This window comes from Rhinoraja longicauda, chromosome 30 (assembly GCF_053455715.1).
Source record: "Rhinoraja longicauda isolate Sanriku21f chromosome 30, sRhiLon1.1, whole genome shotgun sequence".
In the NCBI taxonomy this organism is placed as follows: Eukaryota; Metazoa; Chordata; class Chondrichthyes; order Rajiformes; family Arhynchobatidae; genus Rhinoraja; species Rhinoraja longicauda.
The window spans coordinates 25,303,671-25,326,930 of record NC_135982.1 but is presented as its reverse complement, the minus strand read 5'-3'; the positions used below and the strand labels follow the sequence as shown (position 1 = coordinate 25,326,930).

General features: G+C 47.6%; 1 protein-coding gene across 1 annotated transcript in view; it reads left to right on the top strand.

The window, feature by feature from the left end:
* Positions 1-238: 238 nt before the first annotated feature.
* The window catches only part of sdf4 (stromal cell derived factor 4), a 39,902-nt gene continuing 16,880 nt past the window's right edge, over positions 239-23,260 (top strand). Inside the window, exon 1 of the mRNA XM_078425496.1 lies at positions 239-711. Coding sequence (XP_078281622.1) covers positions 407-711 — 305 coding nt within the window. The 5' untranslated portion in view covers positions 239-406. The remainder of the gene's footprint in view (positions 712-23,260) is intronic.

Here is a 23,260-nt window from a genome sequence, read left to right as displayed (position 1 = left end):
CGAAGGTATTTATTTCACAAAATGCTGGAGTAACTCAGCAGGTCAGGCAGCATCTCAGGAGGGAAGGAATGGGTCGAGACCCTTCTTCAGACCCAGGTTGCCGTGGAGATTTGGGGGAGAGCGGCGCCGACAGAACCAAGTCATCCAGGCCAGGGGGCGCTAAAGGGCCGGTCTTGGTGCGAGCCCGCCCTCCCGCCCTGGTGCGAGCCCGCCCTCCCGCCCACAGCACAGCGGTGAGCCGCTCGCCTTTTGTGCCGAGGGAGGGAGGGAGAAAGAGAAGGAGAAGGAGAAGGAGAAGGAGAGACGATGGCCGGGGCCCGGGGCCGGCTGGCGGGGGCTGGGCGCTGAGGCTGAATGCTGCCAGTTTTCAGGACAGTTTGAGGTGAGTTGCCGCCGGCCTCACGCCATGGTCTCCGTCAAGTCGGTGCTGTGCAGCATCGCCAGCCTGTACGTGGCCTGCTTCTCCCTCTTCGTGCTGGTCGACGTGTACGCCCGGCCCACCAACAACTCGGCCGCCAAGCGCGACAAGGCCGCCAAGGACGACAACGAGATCCAGCCGCCCAACCATGTCAACGGCCTCAAGCTGGAGAAGGGTGGCGTCCTCAACAAGGACTTCCACCAGGAGGTCTTCCTGGGCAAGGAGATCGAGGAGTTCGAGGAAGACTCGGAGCCCGTGAAGAACAGGAAAAAGTTGATTTCTATCTTCGAAAAGTGAGTAACCTTTGCGCAATGTTCCACAAACATCCTGCACTTTCACCAAAAACAACCTGCTCTTTCACCAAAACATCCTGCACTTTCACCAAAACATCCTGCACTTTCACCAAAAGCATCCTGCACTTTCACCAAAACATCCTGCACTTTCACCAAAACAACCTGCACTTTCACCAAAACATCCTGCACTTTCACCAAACGCATCCTGCACTTTCACCAAAAGCATCCTGCACTTTCACCAAAAACAACCTGCACTTTCACCAAAAGCATCCTGCACTTTCACCAAAACAACCTGCACTTTCACCAAAAACAACCTACACTTTCACCAAAACAACGTACACTTTCGCCAAAAGCATCCTGCACTTTCACCAAAAACAACCTGCTCTTTCACCAAAAACATCCTGCACTTTCACCAAAAGCATCCTGCTCTTTCACCAAAAGCATCCTGCTCTTTCACCAAAAGCATCCTGCTCTTTCACCAAAAGCATCCTGCTCTTTCACCAAAAGCATCCTGCACTTTCACCAAAAGCAACCTGCACTTTCACCAAAAGCATCCTGCACTCTCACCAAAATAACCTGCACTTTCACCAAAAGCATCCTGCACTTTCTCCAAAACCACACACACAAGTCTGAAGAAGGGTCTCGACCCGAAACGCCACCTATTCCTTTTCTCCAGAGATGCTATCTGACCCGCTTAGTTACCCCAGCTTTTTGTGTCTTATCTTCGGTTTAAACCAGCATCTGCAGTTCTTTCCTACACATATTAATGTGCTGGAGTGACTCAGCTGGTCAGGCAGCATCTCTGGAGACCATGGATAGTGACGTTTCAGGTCGGGACCCATCTGAAGAAGGGTCTCGACCCGAAATGCCACCTATTCCTTTTCTCCAGAGATGCTGCCTCACCTGCTGAGTTACTCCAGCTTTTAGGGTCTATCTTTGGTTTAAATCAGCATCTGCAGTTCCTTCCAACACCCTTGTGCAGACTTGTTCAGAGATGCCTTCTGAGCTACTCCTGCACTTTGTGTGTTTTTGTTTGTAAATTAGTATCTGCGGTTCCTTGTGTCTCCAACCTAAACTTCCAGTAATGTCTGGCTCTGCCCTAGCCTGATTGCTCGATGTGGTCTGATTCAGGAATGTGGATAACAAAATAAACAGGAGTCCAAATGTTGATGGTGCAAGTTGTTGGTGTTTTTCCAGTGTGGGTAAAGTCTTTCATTCTGAGACAGACTGGGTGAGCGTGAGTCAAGAATGGTCTGAAGAAGGGTTCTGACCCGAAACATCACCTTATTCCTTTTCTCAAGAGACGCTGCCTGACCTGCAGAGTTACTCTAGCATTTTGTGTCTATCTTGTGTTTAATTATTGTATGTATCAAATAACTGAACAATGAAATGTTTAAGATAGACACAAAATGCTGGGGTAACTCGGGCAGAATCCCTGGAGAGAAGGAATGGGTGATATTTTGGGTCGAGACCCTTCAGAATGAGAGTCGGGCGGGGAAAGGAAATTAGAGATATAGACAGGGATGTCGAGGCATTGCTTACCTGAAGCAACAGCATAACAGGCCTGTAAACACTTTACACACGGATAATATATAATGACAATTTAAAAAATAAGAATAAATTAATAACCCAATACAAATGTGCAAAAAACTCTAGTCCTAAGTGCGACCAAACACAGTCCAAAGAAGTTCATAGTTGGGGTCAGGGTTGTGTAGTGTTCAAGACCCTGATGGTTGTTTGGAAGAACGTATTCTTGAAGCTGGTGGTCACAGTTTTCAAACTCCTGTACCTCCTTCCCGATGGTAGGAGTGAAATGAGAGCGTGGCCAGGGTGCAGTCGAAGTAGATGTGAATCAATCAGTTCATTGGACGACTCAACAATGTGATAAGAAGGAACTGCAGACGCTGGTTTATACCAAAGATAGACACAGTGCTGGAGTAACTCAGCGGGTTAGGCAGCATCTCTGGAGAACATGGATAGGTGATGTTTTGGGTCGGGATCCTCTTTTAATTTAGTTTAAAGATACAGATAAAGAAACTGGCCCTTTCGGCCCACTGGGTCCGCGCCGACCAGCGATCCCCGCACACGAACACTATCCTATACCCACTAGGAACAATTTTTACATTTACCAAGCCAATTAACCTACATACCTGTACATCTTTGGAGTGTGGGAGGAAACCGAAGATCTCGGAGAAAACTTACGGGGAGAAGGTACAAACTCCGGACAGACAGCACCCGTAGTCGGAATCGAACCCGGGTCTCCGGCGCTGCATTTGCTGTGAGATAGCAACTCTACCGCTGCGCCACCGTGCCTTCTTTCTCAATAATCTCTACTTCCCTGTTCCTTCAATGCCACTTCTTAATATTAACCACATTTTCGTTGATTGCCTTAATATTTTTAAATAATCTACCAAACTTGACCTTGAATGTATTTGGTAAGTGGTACTGCTTCCCAGCTGTATCATCGGCAGACTTGGATAACTTGCATGCCTGTCCCCTCCCAAAGCTTTGATTATGGATTGAGATCAGCAGAGACCCAGCACCTGGGTCACACCAGCACAGTCTTGGCACCGGTCCCTGGGTCACACCAGCACAGTCTTGGCACTGGTCCCTGGGTCACACCAGCAGAGACCCAGTACCTGGGTCACACCAATGTTGTAGTTCGTGCCCTATGAACAGAATAGTCAGACAACCGAATTCGTATAACCTCTTTATTCTACTCACCCAGGTGGGAGAGAGTCTAGAAACCGGAGCGTTTAGAAACACTCAGGAAGCTAGTGTAGTCTCTCTCCCCGAATGCTAACAATTACACATATTTATACCCAAAATACATGTGCCAGTACATTTCCTGTTGCTACCTTATATGGCAAGTTTTACAATGTCCTATAAATCTTTATGTGCCCTTCAGGACCCCTATGTCCTCCGTGTCCTGTGTGACCTATATGTCCTCGGTATGCCCAGGACCAAAGAACAGTCGATATGACCAAATGTTCCCCTTAACCATCAAAGGATGGTTAAGCATCAAAGCCTTAAAGCCAGTTGCCCATATCAAAGGATGGTCAACCATAAACCGTGCCTCCATGCTGAGCAACAGGATGTCCTGGCAACATAATCGAGCTGGAGCTTTTACACCTTTTTTACACCCCTGCAATAAAACCCATATGGCGAAATGTCGAATGTTTAACCCCTTACATTCCCCTCTTTGATTATACTATAATCACCGTTTGTGTTATCATATCATATATATACAGCCGGAAACAGGCCTTTTCGGCCCACCAAGTCCGTGCCGCCCAGCGATCCCCGTACATTAACACTATCCTACACCCACTAGGGACAATTTTTACATTTTACCCAGCCAATTAACCTACATACCTGTTTTATTTTTATTTTTAAATTGACCGATTAACAAGTAGTTGGCGTATACATGGACCGAAACAATAACAAATTAACAGAATCACTACAATTAACAGAAAGATACTGCCATAATGGAAAATCGGCCCCCACAAATATCCTAAACCAAACCAATCCCATCCTGAAGCATTAATTTGATTTTGGGCTAAATCTGCCCCTATTTTCCTAGTCAAGCCAAGTCAATTTTATTTGTATAGCACATTTAAAAACAACCCACATTGACCAAAGTGCTGTACATTAGTTCAGGTACTAAGAACATACATACAATGGCACACAAACATAACAGCATATACATAAACAGTTCACAGCGCCCCCTCAGAGGGCTCAAACACTAAATGCTCTTTCTATAACCTCCTTCACATGCCCCGCGATATTGATGATATTAGAGGATACATCTGGTACAAATGTACAACATTCTTGCCCTATCATAGCACAGGTATCCCCTTTCTCGGCTAGCAGGAAATCTAGAGCCATACGATTCTGGAGAGCGACAAGACGCAGGACCATCATTTCAGTTGTTAACTGGCCTATTTGTTCCTGAGTCTCGTACAGTCCATCAGCAGTACAATTTGCTAATTGTTCCAGGACACTAGCTAAGTTTCAAATTTCAGTTCCCGCCCGAGCGGTTCCCCATCTCGGGAATATTATCCACCAAAACCTGTCAAACTCCGATACAGCTCGTTTAGAGCGCCACTCTGGATGCTGTAGAGGATGATTTATGATTCGTAAATGTGGGATTACAAAAGCTAGATAACAGCACCCTGTCCAGGTCTCATAAGATCCCTGATCATACCGTGGCGAAAGTCCTGGTAACCAGACATATGCTCAGCTCCCACATATTAAGTAAGTCCCATTGAGAGGTCTTGGGGGAACTGTAGTACTGATATGGGTGCATGTGCTGAATCCCATTCTACAGAAACAGGTTGTATTTATTGGTGTTTCTGGAGAGTCATGAGGAGAATTAACTTGCATCTGGGGCCAATTCTCCTGTGTTTGATTAAGATAGGATCTCAAGAACCACCCATTAAAACATTGACATCCACAGTCATCTGATTGGTTGTCGTAATCCGTACACCAATTATTGGGGCCAGGGCTCTGTGAGTGATTCAAAACGAACCGGGCAGACCTGACTTCACTCGGAGTGAAGGGTACCGGGTAAAGAGGCATCATGCTTTTTCCATGTGTTGAAACCTGGGGCGCACACCCAACAGGCAGACCGTTCCACCTGTGAAGCATATGTTTGACATAAACGATTGGTTCGCTTGGTTGGTTGGTCAAACGATTGGTTGAAGAAACGATTGGTTTGCCGGAGATCCGAGGTTCGTCCTTCTATCTGACTACCGAGGGTCAATATAATCCACAATCCCATCTCAGCCTCATGTTGTCCCGTGGTTTCTGGGCGTCTCGGACCTGAGAATGCTAGGCTGATAAAGATTGGGTTAATAATTTCATTTATTCAATTAATCGCTCATCCAGGTCGTACAGTTCATGGAGGTTGATGCACCCCTCTCCCTCCATCCCCCAAGGGGTTCGGAGTGGTTTCCCATATAATACCTCAGCTGGGGCTAATCCTGTAGTAGAGTGGGGTTATACGCATAGAGGTTTTCTAAATGTGGTCCTCAGGCATTGAATAAATGAAAAGCAAAATACTTCGTTTAAATATCTTATGTACCCACTGACCCAAGTAAATAGGCTTCAAAGGCTAATTTATCAACTAAGCTAGTACAAAAATGGGAAGGGTCCACAATTCCAGCACAATTGTAATCTTCAATTCATTCTCAAATATTCAATTCATCCAGTTAAAAAAAACAAATGTTGAAATGTGAAGCCAAAGATACAGTTCGTTTAGACCATCTACACTAGTCCAGCAGTCTTGTGCTCAAATTTCCTTTGTTATATCTCTGTATGAAGAGGTACCCCAATGAGAAATGCTGAATTATTGCATGCACATCCTGAACACGTGGAACAGCCAGAATACTGGACGTGTGTAGAACAGCTGCTATCAACCGTTTTTGTTCCTGCAAAAACTGGCATTCATAATCCTTGGGTGACAACATCAGCTCTGTCACATGCTGACCTGGTGTTCTGAAACACCAGCTCACCCTCCGAGCAAATGGTTATCGCTCTCAATACTAGGCAATAAATAAGTCAATAGTAAAGCGTGCACGGAATAGGAGTAAGGAAAGGTGTTATCCATAAAATAGTTCATCATGAAGTTGCTATGCCTGATTAAAAGCTTTGTCAACTTGTAACATGAATTTAAAAATACCTGGACTGAAAGACAAAAACTAAATTCATCTGTCAGGCATTGGAAACAAAGCATGTCCACAGGGTACAACCCAATAGGCTTGGTCTCTCAATTGTTTAGCTCTGGTTTTATTAAACCATCCTGAGCAGGGTCCTATTCTTTCTGCCTTCCAGGGTATTGTGCCATTGCCTCCTCTGCATATCATCTGAACGTCTTTACATAAATGTCATGGAGTAAATACAGATTAACCACAATCCCATATAGATCTTGAGTGCACTTCCCCTAATAACAGGAGTAACAATAGCAAAATAGCAACATCAATAGCAAAATCAATCCATCAGGTAAACACATCAACAATAACTAAGCAATACTTATAACTATGTACACGTGGCAATTCAATAAAATCAATTTGTAAACACCAATGTATTTTGGGGTGATACCATGTAGCATTTATTACATTCAACATTCCCCTCTTACCAGCATAGGTAAGAGAGTGCACATAATGCAACAAAACAGGTAAAAGCGCGTTAGGGACACAAACTTTGCCAGAGGCAGTAACCCAAAGCAAGTCAGATTCGCGAGTGGAACACCCATCCTGGCTCCACCGGTGTCTCTCAGCCTCAGGGGCGTCCCCCTGAAGCTGGCAGAATTCCGAAACACTGGGCATAGCAGTATTTGCAGAAAACTGCTGTTGTTCACCTGAAGAAACTAAAATGGTAGGGGTCAGGGCCTCTGTGCGTACCAATGTGTCAGCCAATGCATTCCTGAAAGAAATGGGATCCTTGACAGATGTATGCGAATTACATTTAATGATAGCCAAGGTTTTCGGGAGTGTTAAACTCGCTAGTACACTTCGGACAAACACGGCATTTTTAATAGGAGTGCCTGCTGCAGTCAAAAAGCCCCTGTGCTGCCACAGGTTACCAAAATCATGTGCAACCCCAAAGGCATATCGTGAGTCGGTGTAAATATTAGCACATTGGTCAACGCAAAGGTGGCAGGCCTGCGTGAGGGCAAATAATTCAGCCTGCTGGGCAGCATGAGGTATACTGACAAAGGCTAGGGTGGGCAGTATCCTCAATCTCTAGCGCCGATCGTGCGGATTCTTGTTCGTGGCGCAACTTAACCCTTTGTCTGGGACCTATCCATAATCCCTGATGCTGTCTCATTATCGGGGGGTAGTCCCCAATATTCTGGCGGGGAGGGTAGAACCGGGACTGGCACAACCGCAGCCGGTGGCGCTGCCTGTGGGGCTGTGGGGATCGGACGTGTCCAGGGTTCCTCGTCACCCTCGGACTCCTGATTACCTAATAAAGCCGCTATAAGACTCCAGTGGTTCGGATTCTGACTTTTGTTGTTGTTGGGCGAGATATATCCCTTTGGTACAGGTTTTAAATTCACCTCGAGCTCGGGTAGCACGGTCATGTCTTAGATCATACACCTTACATTCCGCTTGCAAAATATCGCATGTTTTCGGTATTCCCAACCTATCACACACTGATATCCCTCTACTACTTGCATTTTCCCTCCAACTTCGCTCCCTTGACTCCTGATGGTGCTTCCCCCTCTTTCCATTTTTTTAATCCTCTTTTCCCATTTCTTCACTGCTTCTCGCTCCCACATTAATTGTTACCAAACGATCAATTTACCCAGACCAAGACAATGTCAACAAGAGTGACCGCCCTTTACGTTATAATACCGGGGCACCGCCATCACCTTATCCAAAGTCCGTCTCACATGTCTGACATCCAATTACCAAACAATCAATTTCTCTTATATCCATAGCCTGTCCCATTCCTGGCCTGACAACCAATCACTATATCATGTTATGAAATTATTCTTAAATTTACCCAGGCCACAGACTCATGCGATAAAGACTCTTACCTCAATATCATCCTTATCCTTGCCCTTTTCCTTATCGGTTCGTCTGTGAATCTCAGTTGAACACAAAATCAACCCCAAACGAGGGACTTCAGTGTCTGAAAAACGTCAACGTCCGGGGTCTCGAACAACGGTCGAGAAGTGCACTCTGTCCCCTTCGGACGTGTTTCAGTCACCGCTGCCTCTTAGTCGTTCGTGGTTGACAGTGCCAAAGAGATCCTGCCGACTACGCCAAATGTTGTAGTTCGTGCCCTATGAACAGAATAGTCAGACAACCGAATTCGTATAACCTCTTTATTCTACTCACCCAGGTGGGAGAGAGTCTAGAAACCGGAGCGTTTAGAAACACTCAGGAAGCTAGTGTAGTCTCTCTCCCCGAATGCTAACAATTACACATATTTATACCCAAAATACATGTGCCAGTACATTTCCTGTTGCTACCTTATATGGCAAGTTTTACAATGTCCTATAAATCTTTATGTGCCCTTCAGGACCCCTATGTCCTCCGTGTCCTGTGTGACCTACATGTCCTCGGTATTCCCAGGACCAAAGAACAGTCGATATGACCAAATGTTCCCCTTAACCATCAAAGGATGGTTAAGCATCAAAGCCTTAAAGCCAGTTGCCCATATCAAAGGATGGTCAACCATAAACCGTGCCTCCATGCTGAGCAACAGGATGTCCTGGCAACATAATCGAGCTGGAGCTTTTACACCTTTTTTACACCCCTGCAATAAAACCCATATGGCGAAATGTCGAATGTTTAACCCCTTACACCAGCACAGTCTTGGCACCGGTCCCTGGGTCACACCAGCAGAGACCCAGCACCGCTCCCTGGAGCCTGCCACCAGATAGTCAACCTAACAATAACCTGTTTATTCCGATCCTGTTTTCTGTCAATTCCTAAGTCAGGCGCGGCACAGTGGCATAACTGCTAGAACTGCTGCCTCACAGCACCAGAGACCCAGGTGCGATCCTGACCTCACGTGCTGCCTGTGTGGAGCTTCCCGCTTTCCCTGTGACCGCGTGGGTTTCCTCTGGGTGCTCCGGTTTCCTCCCACATCCCGAAGACATGCGATTTTGTAGGTTGATTGGTCCTCTGTAAATTGCCCCTAGAGTGCAGGGAGCGGATGAGACAGTGGGATAACATAGAACTGGTATGAATGGGAGATCAGTGATGGGCGTGGACTCGATGGGCTGAAGGTCCGGTTTCCATGCTGTATCTTTCAATCAAACAAAGTATATTAACCGCCAGTGTCTTGTGCTCTTATTTTGTATAAATTACTCCTTGTGTGGGACATTGGAGGCCTTCTGAAAGTCCAAATTCATCATATAATGCTGGAGTAACTCGGGCAGAATCCCTGGAGAGAAGAAATGGGTGATGTTTTGGGTCGAGACCCTTTTTCAGATTGAGAGTCAGGGGAGAGGGAGTCTAGAGGAAGGGTAAGGTGTGAAAACGACAGGTCCAAGCACACTTTGATAAGGGAAGATAGACACAAAAAGCTGGAGTAACTCAGCGGGACAGGCAGCATCTCTGAAGAGAAGGAATGGGTGACATTTCGGGTTGAGACCCTTCTTCAGACCCATGGAAGACCTAAGATAATGTAGAATGGTTCATTGTTAGCTGATGGGATGGTGACAAGGCATACTGTGCATTGTGCCTTCACTCTATCTGTTCCCCCTCATGGTTTTATACACCTCCATAAGATCATTAATTCCCCCAATAATACTCATTTCTCTCTGCCACTCATTCTGCCCAGATCTGTTCTTCTGTACTGTTTTTAAAAGGAAAGACTCAAAATATTAATTTAAGTTTTACCATCTCCTTACTCCCCAGTATAATTACTGCTACCTGCTGTGCTGTCTGCCGAGAGAGAAATAGGGGTTTATGTTTCAAGCTATTGACTATAGCCATCAATCTGGAAAAACTGGTTTTCTTTTGTTCGTCTTTATCAGCATCCCCAGAATTATTGTACGAATGTTGGTGATGTTGAGAAATGCTTAAATATCAACAGGACCCTGGGGATCCAAATTCCTTTTAAAAGTGCCATGGGATCATCTCCAGTATGGAAGACCAGATGGGTCTTGGTTTAACATAAACACAAACAGCAAATGCTGGCACCGGGGCAGCATCTGTGGAGAGAAATATTGTGAACATGTTGGGTAAATGTGAATTCTCAGCTGACCTCGCGTCACCAATGATCGTGTGGTGTTCTACAGGAACATTAACCTGGGTCTGGTGCCCATTTCCCTCCCGTAAGAATAAGGGGTCGGTAATTTAGGACTGAGATGAGGAAAAACTTCTTCACCCAGAGAGTTGTGAATCTGTGAAATTCTCTGCCACAGAAAGCAGTGGAGGCCAATTCACTGGATGTTTTCAAGAGAGAATTAGATATCGCTCTTGTGGCTAAAGGAATCAAGGGATATGGCAGGGGAAAAAGCAGGAATGGGGTACTGATTTTAGTTGATCACCATGATCATATTGAATGGCTTGAAGGGCCGAATGGCCTACTCCTGCACCTATTTTCTATGTATCTAGAGACAGGTCACACAGCGTGGAATCAGGCCCTTCGGCCCAACTTGCCCACACTGGCTAACATGCCCCATCTACACTAATCCCACCTGCCCGCGTTTGGTCCACATCCCTCCAAACCTGTCCTATCCATGTACCTGTCAAAATGTTTCCTAAATGTTGTGATAGTCCCTGCCTTAACTATCTCCTCCGGCAGCTCGTTCCATACATCCACCAGCCTTTGGGTGGAATAAGTTACCACCCGGGTTCCTATTAAATCTTTCCCCCCTCACCTTAAACCTATGTCCTCTGGTTCTTGATTTCCCCTACTCCAGGCAAGAGACTGTGCATTTACCCAATCTACTTCTCTCATGATTTTGTACAAGAGCAGGAGAGCTTGGGAAAACTTGGATAGATTGAATGCAGAGAGGATGTTTCCACTAGTGGGATAGTCTAGGACTAGAGGTCAAAGCCTCAGAGTTAAAGGACTTTCCTTTGGGAAGGCAATGAGGAGGAAGTTCTTTAGTCAGAGGGTGGTAAATCTGTGGAATTCTTTGCCGCAGACGGCTGTGGAAGCGAAGTCAGTGGATATTTTGAAAGCAGATAGATTCTTGATTAGTGCGGGTGTCAGGGGTTTTGGGGGAAAAGGCAGGGGTTAGGAGGGAGAGATAGATCAGCCACAATTGAATGGCAGAGTAGACTTGATGGGCCAAATGGCCTAATTCTGCTCCTATTACTTATGACCTTAAAACCTGTGGGTTTCTGACCAGGGGTTAACAGTGCCGACTCCGCTGCTTACTGTCGACACACTGGAGCCACAGGTACACCCGAGGCCCCTCAAGCCTGCCCCACCCCTACTCCAGTACAATGATTTTTCATTCCTGTAAACCCAAAAACATACAACTCTTGGTCTGGAATAGCCTGAAGGACTGTTAATCCACAAGCTCATGAGTAAAGATTTCCAAAGGATTGTAGTTTTTAAAGGAAATAGCTTTCTCATTACATCATGAATGCCATAACGCTGACCGAAATATCTGAACGAATCTTGGGTGGCTTACGACCCAATGGCTTGATCATTGAATTCTCCAAGTAACTACATAACCCTCCCCTTTTTCCATCTCCCCCCCCCCCCCCCCCATATAAACCACAACCCCACCCCCTTCCCCTGGTCTCACACTTTTCTCACCTGGTCTCACACTTTTCTCTCCTCTCCCTCCCTTTCCACCTGCATTCCTTTCTCTAGCTTCACAATTCACTCCTCTTCAATCCTTTTGTCTCACACCCTCTGTCTTTTCATCTCTGGCCTTTGTCCAACCATCTGCCTATCTCTGTATCCACCTGTTACCTGCCAGACTTTGTCCTTCCCCCCTTCTCTCTCCCAACTTTCTTTTCTGCCCCAACATTCAGTGTGAAGAAGCGTTCCGACCCGAAATATCACCTATCCATGTTCCCCAAAGATGCTGCCTGACCCGCTGAGTTACTCCAGCACTTTGTGTCTTAGAGAATCTGCCTGCTTTTTCTAGATTTTTCCAGCGAGATGAATAAGCCGCAGTGTCTTTCCAGTTAATTCCTCTTGGAATTTTGCACAGTTTGCTATCACGCAATCTTCCTGTTCTTGTAAAACAGGACGGGTGTCCTTGATGCTTCCTTTGGTGGGGGGGACATAAGGAATCTTTGTCCTTATACTTATCTTTATCCTTGAAATCAACTTCGTGAACATATCCTGCAGCACTTCCTAGCCAAATATCAGCTCCCCTGGTCTGGAGACCAACCACAGGCGACACAGTGGCACAGCGGGTAGAGCCGCTGCCTCACAGCGCTAGAGACCCAGGTATGAACAATCCTGATCTCGGATGCTGTCCATGTGAAGTTTGCTCATTCTCTGTGACTGCGGGTTTCCTCCAGGTGCTCCGGTTTCCCCCCACATCCCAAACACGTGCAGGTTTGTCAGTTAATTGGCCCTCGCTCTGTAAATCGCCTCCTAGTAAGGAGAGAGTGGGTGAGAAAGTGGGATAACATCGAACTAATGTGAACAGGTGTTCGATGGTCAGCATGGACTTGGTGGGCATGGACTTGCATGCTGTCTCTCTAAATTTCCATTCGCTATTCTAGTCATGGACTCGCCACAATCTTTTACGCTTGCGCTTGGTCCGCTAAGGCCTGCTGGATCTCCCGGTTGCCAACCACTTTAACTCCCATTCCCACGCTGACCCCTCCGTCCTGGGCCTCCTCCATTGCCAGAGTGTGGCCACACACAAATTGGAGGAACAGTGCCTCATGTTTTGCTTGGGCAGCTTACACCCCAGCGGTCTGAAGAAGGGTCACTCTCGACCTGAAATGTCACCCATTCCTTCTCTCCAGAGATGCTGCCTGACCCGCTGAGTTACTCCAGCATTTTGTGTCTATCAGCGGTATGAACTTTGAATTTTCCATTTATGAGTAACTTGTACAATACAAACCTGTGCCCGGGTTCAATGCAGAGCACAGGGGGATGCAGGAAGCAGACGCAAACATGACACGGTGTCAGCCTCAACACTGAACTACACAGACCAGTACAGCACAGGAACAGGCCGTTTGGCCCACAATGTCTGTGCTGAACATAATGCCAAGCTAAACTAATTTCCTCTGCCTGCATATGATCCATATTCCTCTGTCCCTCCACTTCCATGTGCCTGACTAAAAGCCTCTTAAACACCACTATTGCACCTGCCTCCTGCACCACCCCTGGCAGCACTTTCCACGCACCCACACCCTCTGTGTGCAAATACAAAATTGCCCCACACATCTCCTTTAAATGTTGCCCCTCTCACCTTAAAGTGTTGCCCTTTACTCTATGACATTTCCACCCTGGGGAAAGCATTCTGACTATCTAGCGGGGACTATCGCAACATTTAAGAAACATTTTGACAGGTACACGGATAGGACAGGTTTAGAGGGATAAAGGCCAGACGCAGGCAGGTGGGAGTAACGTGGATGGGACATGTTGGTCGAGTTGGGCTGAAGGGCCTGTTTCCACAATGTAGGACTGTGCGCCTCTCATCATTTTATTTGCATGTGACCCGGTTTACAATTACACCACAATGCAGAGAAAGTATAGTCGGCACTCTGGCTTTTTTTCCTTTGTTCTACCTGTTCTACTTGTAAACTAGCTTGATTATACTCGTGCATAGTAATAGATGTTTTAATTGGATAGCATGGAAACAAAAAAAAGTATTTCACTCTACCTCACTGCACATGACGATAATCATCCACTCCCAATACCAAGCATTGTTCAAGTTGAAGGTGCAATGGTTCTTGGCTTGAGTCGAGACTAGGGCCAAGAGGGTTTACCTGTTACGTGTACGGGTAACAGAACAATGAAATTCTTCCTTGCTCCAGCTTAACTCAATAACACACAGACCAATACATAATCATCGATAATACAATAAATTAATTACTAGATAACCATGATAATGCAAAACCGAAGTATGTAGTTCAACCAAAGATGCACTCCATTGAAGACCATAGGTCCAGACGTAGGGTTAGTGTTGTGCGGTGTTCAAGAGACTGATGATTATTGGGAAGGAGCTGTTCTTGAACCAGATGGTCACAGTTTTTTTGGGCTCCTGGACCACCTTGCCGTCGGTATTGACAAAATGAGAGCGTGGCCAGGGTGACGTGGGAGCAAGGCTGTGTTGCAACCAGTGAGTGTGCTTTCTACTGCACGCCAGTAGAAATCCAACAGTATTTGTCAATTTACCAAAATCTCCTCGATCTTCTAAACAATAGCGGCGGTGAGCTTGGCTGATGATTGGATCAAAGTGCTGGGCCCGGGACAGATCTGCAGAGATATGTATGTCACGGTGCAGCACAGTGGCACAGTGGCAGAGTTGCTGCTTTACAGCGCCAGAGACCCAGGCTTGATCCTGACTACGGGTGCTGCCTGTACGGAGTTTGTACGTTCTCCCTGTGACCACATGGGTTTTCCCCAGGCGCTCCAGTTTCCACCCACACTCCAAAGAGATGCAGGTTTGTAGGTTGATTGGCTTCGGTAAAAATTGTAGATAGTCCCAAGTGTGTAGGATAGTGTGAGTGTATGGGGTGATCGATTGCTGGTCGGTGTGGGACAAAGGGCCTGTTTCCAAGCTGTTTAAGTCCAAAAAGACTCAGGTTTTTGAGCCCCTGCCACAGACTGCTTGTGGAGAAGTTGGTCTCCGCTTATTGTTCAGCTTCAAATTTCAAAATTAAAAAAATAGTGGTGTGTGTTTGTTGTCCAAGTTGCAAGATGAAGAAATTACATTCCGGTGATGCTTGGTAGATCTAACAATGCGGTGAGAATGCAAGTGGTTGCTTTTGTTCATCAATTCTGTCCACTGGGGGGCGGAAATGAGCCACTTCACTCAGTTAAAGCTACGTTCCAGAAAATATTTCGCACTAACGTTTAGTGTCAAGGGCAACAGAGCAAAATGCGTCAGACTTCAGTTGCTAGAGAGATAAAATATTAGAACATGGAACTGTACAGCACAGGAACGGCCCTTCGGCCCACAATTCCTCTGCTGAACATGATGCCAGGTTAAACTAATCTCGTGACTGCACGAGATCTATATCCCTCCATTCCCTGCATATCCATGTGCCTGCCCTAAAGCCTGTTAAATGTCATTATTGTATCTGCCTCCACCACCACCCTTAGCAGTGCATTCCAGGCCCCCCACCAGCCTCTGTGCAAAAAAAAACTTGGCCTGCATATCTCCTTTAAACATTGACCCTCTCACCTTAAATCATTGACATTTCCAACCTAGCTAAAGGGTACTGACTGTCTACCCGATCTATGCCCCTCATCATTTTTGTACTTGTATCTGTAGAAGTTGCAAAGGGATCCAGATTGCATACTGATGCATAGAACAGTCCTGCGCTGGAACAGGCCCTTCGGCCCGCAATGTCTGTGCCAAACATGATGCCAAGTTAAACTAACCTCCTCTGCCTGCACATGATCCATATCCCTCCATTCCCGCCATATCCATGTGCTTGTCTAAAAGGCTCTTAAACACCATCTTTGTATCTGTTTCAAATGCTTCCAAACTCTAATGTTTCCAATGGGAAATGTGCAGCATGAGGTAAGTTCTCATTAAGTTCTCGGAGCAGAATTAGTCCATTCGGCCCATCAAAGCTCTGCCAGTCAATCATCTTTCCATCTCAACTCCATTCTCCTGCCTTCTCTCCATAACCCCTGACACCCGTACTAATCAAGAATCTGTCAAATCTCTGCCGTAAAAAATATCCAGCCACATGACCTCCACAGCCTTCTGAGGCAATGAATTCCACAGGTTCACTACCGTCTGACTGAAGAAATTCCTCCTCATCTTTCTAAGGGAACGTCCTTTTATTTTGAGGCTGTGGACTCTGGTCCAAGACGCTCCCACTAGTGGAAACCTCCTCTCCACATCCACTCTATCCAGGTCTTTTACTTTTACAGTAAGTTTCAATGAGGTCCCCCCTTATCCTTCTAAACGCCAGCGCGTACATGCCGTCAAACGCTCATCTTATGTTAACCCAATCATCCCAGGGTCCTGTTAAAGGTGGGGCCGAGGGTGGGGCCGAGGGTGGGGAGTGGTGCAGTCATAGAGTTGCTGCAGCCTCACAGCTCCAGAGGCCCAGGTTCGATCCTGACTACGGTTCAAACTAAATGATTGTTTAAAATCTGCAGTGTAACTAAGACCATCTTAGTTAACCTTGGATGTGGCTGTAAACTGACATATAAGGCACTCCTTCAACCCAGCCACTGATCTGTGCGGAAATGTGAGCATGTCTGTGGATGTCCTACAGAGTACAGTGATGGAGAGCTGCCCACTGTGTATGAGCTGTGTGTATAATGATGTGATTTGTGCCAGGAGTGTAAAGCATGTGAATTGCAATATTGACGACTGATTGTCGGCGGATGACGAGTGTGTAATATTTGACTCATGGCGGTGGTTAGTGGTACGGTATTTAAAAAGTGAACTAGTTGGCCCTGACCATTGTTTCAGATGTAAAAGAGGAAGGGACTATTCTTGGTACTAAACACTTGGTACTGATGTTATGATGACTCGAACTCAGCGGGTCAGGCAGGATCTCTGGCGAAAAGGAATAGGTGACATTTTGGGTTGGGTCTGTAGAAGGGTCTCGACCTGAACCATCTAGAGATACTGTCTGACCAGCTAAGTTACTCCAGCATTTTGTGTGTACGATGCAAGTTAAACTGATCTCATCTGCCTGCACGTGATCCATATCCCTTCGTTCCTTGCACTTCCATGTGGATGTCTAAAAGACCTTAAACGCCACTATTGCATCTGCCTCCAGCACCACCCCTAGCAGAGCGTTCCAGGTCCCCACCGCTCTCTGTGGTGTAAAAAAAACTTGCCCGCACATCTCTGTCAAACTTATTCCCTCTCGCCTTCTGGATATGCCCTCTCGTGTTCACATTGCCAGCGTGGGGCAAAGCTTCTGATTGTCTACCCTATCTATGCCACTCATCATTTTAAATGCTTTTATCAAATCTCCCTTCAACCTCTGACGTTCCAGGGAAAACAATCCAAGTGAATCCAACATCTCCCAGTAACTGAAACCCTCTAAACCAGACCGCACTCTGGTAAGCCTTCTGTGTACCCTCTCCAAAGCCTCCACACCCTTCCTGTAAAGGAGCTAATCCCTTTTGTATCAATGGGCATTGTGGTCTCACTGCTGAGCATTGTGGTCTCACTGCTGAGCTTGCAAACAGGACCTGGCTTATTGCACAAGATTGCTTAATTGAAAGATGCATCAAGGATGCATGCCCTTTGGCCCATCGAGTCCATGCTGACCATCGATCACCCGTATCACTAGTTCTATGTTATCCCACTTTCGCATCCACTCCAGGGGCAATTTACAGAGGGCCAATTAACCCACAAACCTGCACGTCTTTGGGATGTGGGGGGGTGGGAGCACCCAGAGGAAACCCATGCGTTCACAGGGAGAAGGTGCAAACTCGGCACAGACATCACCTGGGTCAGGATCGATCCGGGTCACTGGTGCAGTGAGGTAGCAGTTCGACCGCTACGCCACTTTGTAAAGATGACGTTTGACTTCCATCGTGACAGCTGTAAATGACACTGAAAGAGTCTGCGAGGATGTTTGTTCTTCTAGGGATTTTTCTAAAGAGCTTTTGGCATCTGTGAAATCAATTGCAAAGCTTCCAACTGATTTTGCAAGGCTTTAAAGTGGGTCTGGTCACCCACTGTGATGCAAGGTCGGTGGATGGCTGCCACAGCAGCGATAGTAATCTTGTGGCTTCACGGCTATGGAAAAACAAATTAGGTCCACTAGTGTCCCTCATAGAGAGGGAATCTACCACGCTGGCCCACTTTGTCCCGCATGTTACTACTGACCCATCAATAGGTGGCATGGTGGCGCAGCGGGTACAGCCGCTGCCTCACCGCACCGGAGACCAGGGTTCGATCCCACCCTCTGCTGTTGTCTGTGTGGGATTTACACGTTCTCCGTGTAACCGCACAGGCTTCCTCTGGGTGCTCTGGTTCCCCCTCTCATTTGTAGGTTAATTGGCCGATGCCAATTAGGCGGTAAGAAAGTGTGCACATTCTACCTGTGATGAGTTTGCACGTTCTCCCTGTGAATGTATGGGTTTCCTCCGGGTGCTCCAGTCTCCGGGTGCTCCCGTTTCCTCCCACATCCCAAAGACCTGCAGGTTTGTAGGTTTGTCGGCCTTTTAAATTGCCCCTATGTGCGAAGAGAGTGGATGTGAAAGTGGGATAACATAGAACCAGTGTGAACGGGTGATCGATGGTCAGCGTGGACTCGGTGGGCTGAAGGGCCTGTTTCCATGCTGGATCTTTAAACTAAATTCCATTGGGATTGTCCCGGAGTCTTCAATGAAAGATTCAACTTCAGATACTGCAAGTTGCCCAAGGAATGTTAAAGGTTTGAACATTGGTTTTATTTTTTTTGAGCTCTTGTAAGCTGCGAAGATTAGACAATAGACAATAGGTGCAGGAGTAGGCCATTCGGCCCTTCACGCCAGCACCGCCATTCACCGTGATCATGGCTGATCATCATCAATCAGTACCCCGTTCCTGCCTTTTCCCTATATCCCTTGACTCCGCTATCTTTAAGAGCTCTATCTAGCTCTCTCTTGAGAGCATCCAGCGAATTGGCCTCCACTGCCTTCTGAGGCAGAGAATTCCAGAGGTTTACAACTCTCCGAGTGAAAAAGTTTTTCCTCATCTCCGTTCTAAATGGCCTGCCCCTTATTCTTAAACGTTGACCCCTGGTTCTGGACTCCCCCAATATCAGGAACTTCAGATAGTTCCTGCTTTCCCTCTCTATCCCCTCCCCTTCCCAGTTCTCCCACTAGTCTTCCTGTCTCCGACTACATTCTATCTTTGTCCCGCTCCCTCCCATGAAATCAGTCTGAAGAAGGGTTCTGACCCGAAACGTCATGCATTCCTTCTCTCCCGAGATGCTGCCTGACCCGCTGAGTTACTCCAGCATTTTGTGTCTGCCTTCCACATAAAAGTTACCATAGACATCCATCACGGTGGATTCCACATTCCTCACTGTGAGGGAAGGCAATAAAGTTCAATCTGCTTCCTCTTGTTCTTTGGGATGGCACGCCTGCGTTCGAGGGAAGACGGCAGTGAGTGACAGGCAGCTTGTGAGAGTGTGTGGTCATCGGAGAGACAGACCGGCAGTCTGTGACTCCAGCACAACGTGTAACCCTGCCTCCAGTTCAAAGTGTTTTGTTGTGTAATCTTTGTTGCTGCTGTCCTCAATTAAAAGCTCTGCACTCATCTCGAAACCTCTTTGAAGTAGATCTGGTCACCCACTGCGGTTAAAGGCCGGTCGGTGACTTAAGAAGAACAGTGGCGCAGCGGGTAGAGCTGCTGCCTCACAGCGCCAGGTTCCATACCGACCTCGGGCGCTGTCTGCACGGAGTTTGCATGCTCTCCCTGCGACTGCGTGGGTTTCCTCCGGGTGCTCTGGTTTCTTAAAGACGTGGTGGTTTCTAGGTTAATTGGCCTTTGGGGTGTAGAGAGTGGATGAGAAAGTGGGATAACATGGAAGTATCGATGGTGGACTTTGGTCGGCTTGGACTCGGTGGGCTTAAGGGCCTGTTTCCCAGCTATGCATCGAAATCAACTGGAGCAAGACTGATTCCTTGCTTGCTGTGTCTCCAACTGGGCACAATCGGGCTTCCTTTTACAGTCATAATCTCATTGCACATCGTCTTAGAAACAGAAAACCTGTGTGGTGTTGGGGGAGTGAGGGGATTTGTGGGGAGTGAGGAGAGTAAGGGGCGTTGGTGAGGGGAGTGGGAGGAGAGTGGGGGGCGTAGAGGGGATGAGGAGAGTGGGGGGCGTAGAGGGGATGAGGAGAGGGTGGCGTAGAGGGGATGTGGAGAGTGGGGGGCGTAGAGGGGATGTGGAGAGTGGGGGGCGTAGAGGGGATGAGGAGAGTGGGGGGCGTAGAGGGGATGAGGAGAGGGGGGCGTAGAGGGAATGAGGAGAGTGGGGGGCGTAGAGGGGATGAGGAGAGTGAGGGGGGAAATGGACAGGTGACGTTTTGGGTCAAGTCAGGTGAAGGGCTGTGTGGAGAAGGCAGGAGAATGGGGTTAGGAGGGAGAGATAGATCAGCTATCATTGCATGGTGGAGTGGACTTGATGGACCGAATAGCCTAATTCTGCTCCTATCACTGGCTTACGAGACCCTTTTTCAGACTGATTGGACTACGTGCAGAGAAAGCTGGAAAAGAGAGGTGGGGTGGGACAAAGCCTGGCAAGTGATGGGTGGATACGGGGGGTGATTGGTGGAATAAGTGACACAGGCTAGAGAGACAAGGATATCGGATAAGGAGAGGAGGAGTGAGATGTAAAGGCAGAGGGAGGGGTAGGAAAGGAAGAGGACAAGGAGGAGGGGCATGTCTGGGATGAGAGAGGAAACCGGAGCACCCGGAGGAAACGCCCACAGTCGCGGGGAGAACGTGCAAACTCCGCACATCCAGTACCCGAAGTCAGGATCGAGCACGAGTCACTGGCGCCGTGAGGCGGCAGCTCTATCGCCGTGCCACTTGTGGATGCAGACGGTGGGAATGATGAACTCTCCAGCAGAGCAAGGGGAGGTAGGAGGTGGGAGAGGTGCAGGGCAGGCCGCCGGGCCGATACACGGGCAGCCAGCGCCTCGTGGTGGGACGGGGACTAGCGGTCGCTCGAGATGCGGAAACTGCCGCCACATAGTAACTGGTAGTTTTATGAATGGTAAACCATTTGAAACAGACGACTGCAGCACTTTCTGTTTCAGTTCGTCAATGACTCTGCACCAGCGGTGTCGGCTTCACGTTTGTTTCTTTATTCCATTGTGAGAGCAGTCTTTAGACTTTACTATCAACTTTAGAGATACAGCGCAGAATCAGGCCCTTCGGTCCACTAAGTCTGCACCGACCGGCGATCGCCCCATACACTAGCACTATCCCACACACACTGGGGCCAACTTACAATTTACACAAGCCAATTAACCTACAAACCTGCAGGCGTTTTGGTTTGTGGGGGGGAAACTGGAGCACCCAGGGAAAATCCACGCAGGTCACGGGGAGAACGTGCAAACTCCGTACCGACAGCACCCAGAGTTGGGATTGAACCTGGGTCTCTGGCGCTGTGAGGCACCAATGCAACCGCTGCACCACTGTGCCGCTGAGAAAATGACGACCTTTGAAAAATTAACCCCAGTCATTCTGACTCGATATCACTGGGGTGTCTTTCCCCATTGATGCTGCCATTTAACAGTAACTCCAGTGGGCAGAGTAGTGGCCGTTTCTATTCCAGCTTCACCCATGGACCGCAGGTTGAATGAGGCTTTTTGCTCCTAAACCACCTGGAACTCACGTGGGAACTCCGTGTTCTTTCCGCCACTTGACCCCCGCAATCTTTTGCTCAGACGTACAAGTTCCTCCCCACAGCACTCCTCCTGCTGAAGCCACTGGAAGTTCTACTTTGTGTCACGGTCACACGTTCAAGAACTAGTCATCCGTGGAGTGCAGGAGGGTGAGGGGTGATCTTATAGAGGTGTACAGAATCACAGGAGGAATAGGTCGGGTGGACAATAGACAATAGGTGCAGGAGGAGGCCATTCGGCCCTTCGAGCCAGCACCGCCATTCAATGTGATCATGGTTGATCATTCTCAATCAGTACCCCGTTCCTGCCATCTCCCCATACCCCCTGACTCCGCTATCCTTAAGAGCTCTATCCAGCTCTCTCTTGAATGCATTCAGAGAATTGGCCTCCACTGCCTTCTGAGGCAGAGAATTCCACAGATTCACAACTCTGACTGAAAAAGTTTTTCCTCATCTCCATTCTAAATGGCCTACCCCCTTATTCTTAAACTGTGGCCCCTTGTTCTGGACTCCCCCAATATTGAGAACATGTTTCCTGCCTCTAACGTGTCCAAACCCTTAATAATCTTATACGTTTCGATAAGATCTCCTCTCATCCTTCTAAATTCCAGTGTATACAAGCCTAGTCGCTTCAGTCTTTCAACATATGATAGACCCGCCATTCCTGGAATTAACCTAGTAAACCTACGCTGCACGGCAACAATAGGACGCACAGTCTCTTGCTAAGAGTTGGGGAAATCGAGAACCAGAGGCCATGGGTTTACGGTGACGGGGGGGATGATGCAATAAGAATTTGAGGCGTAACTTTTTTTCCACAAAGGGTGGTGGATGTAAGGAACAAGCTGCCGGAGGAGGTAGTTGAGGCAGGGACTATCACAATGTTTAAGAAACATTTGGACAGGTGTATGGATAGGACAGGTTTAGTGGGATATGGGCCAAACGCAGACAGGTGGGACTAGTGTAGATGGGGCATGTTGGCCGGTGTGGGCAAGGTTTCCACGCTGTGTGACTATATGATTCTTATCTCCATCGCACAGAGACCCAGCGAGTGTGAAATGGCTGCTGGTGAACTGTCGGGCGAGGGTGAGGGTTGGCGCCCGGCTCTGCTTCTGGCATCAAGGTCTGGCATCGAGGGTAGAGTCCCATGCGTTGGCAGCAGCCGGGAAACGAATCACGAGAGTGCCCGAGAGTGGGTTGGCGTGGTGCCCGCTGGGGGCGGCGGTAGAAACCGGAGTGTGTGTGCGTGTGTGCGCAGACAATAAGCACAGCCTCATCAAGAAGGAACAGTGGCTGGTGGGAGTTTCAGACTGATGGAAAGAGTGATTGAATTGTGAAGTGCACGGCGTGCCGCACTCCCACAGCAAGCCTCTGCTCAGTAGCATTCACTAAACGCCGTTTCCTTTACAAGGCTGTTTTTGCAGCTTAGCGTAAATTTACCTTTTTGATCTCATTTTCTTTGATTTAAAAACCAGGCAATGCTGGCTTTATGCTTTCGCCGATTCCAGATTTTTTTTCCTCCAAAGATAAACTTTGTTCAGAATAAAAAAATATACACACAAAACAAGAACAGTGCGTAAACTCTTCCGACATTATCAGCTTTAT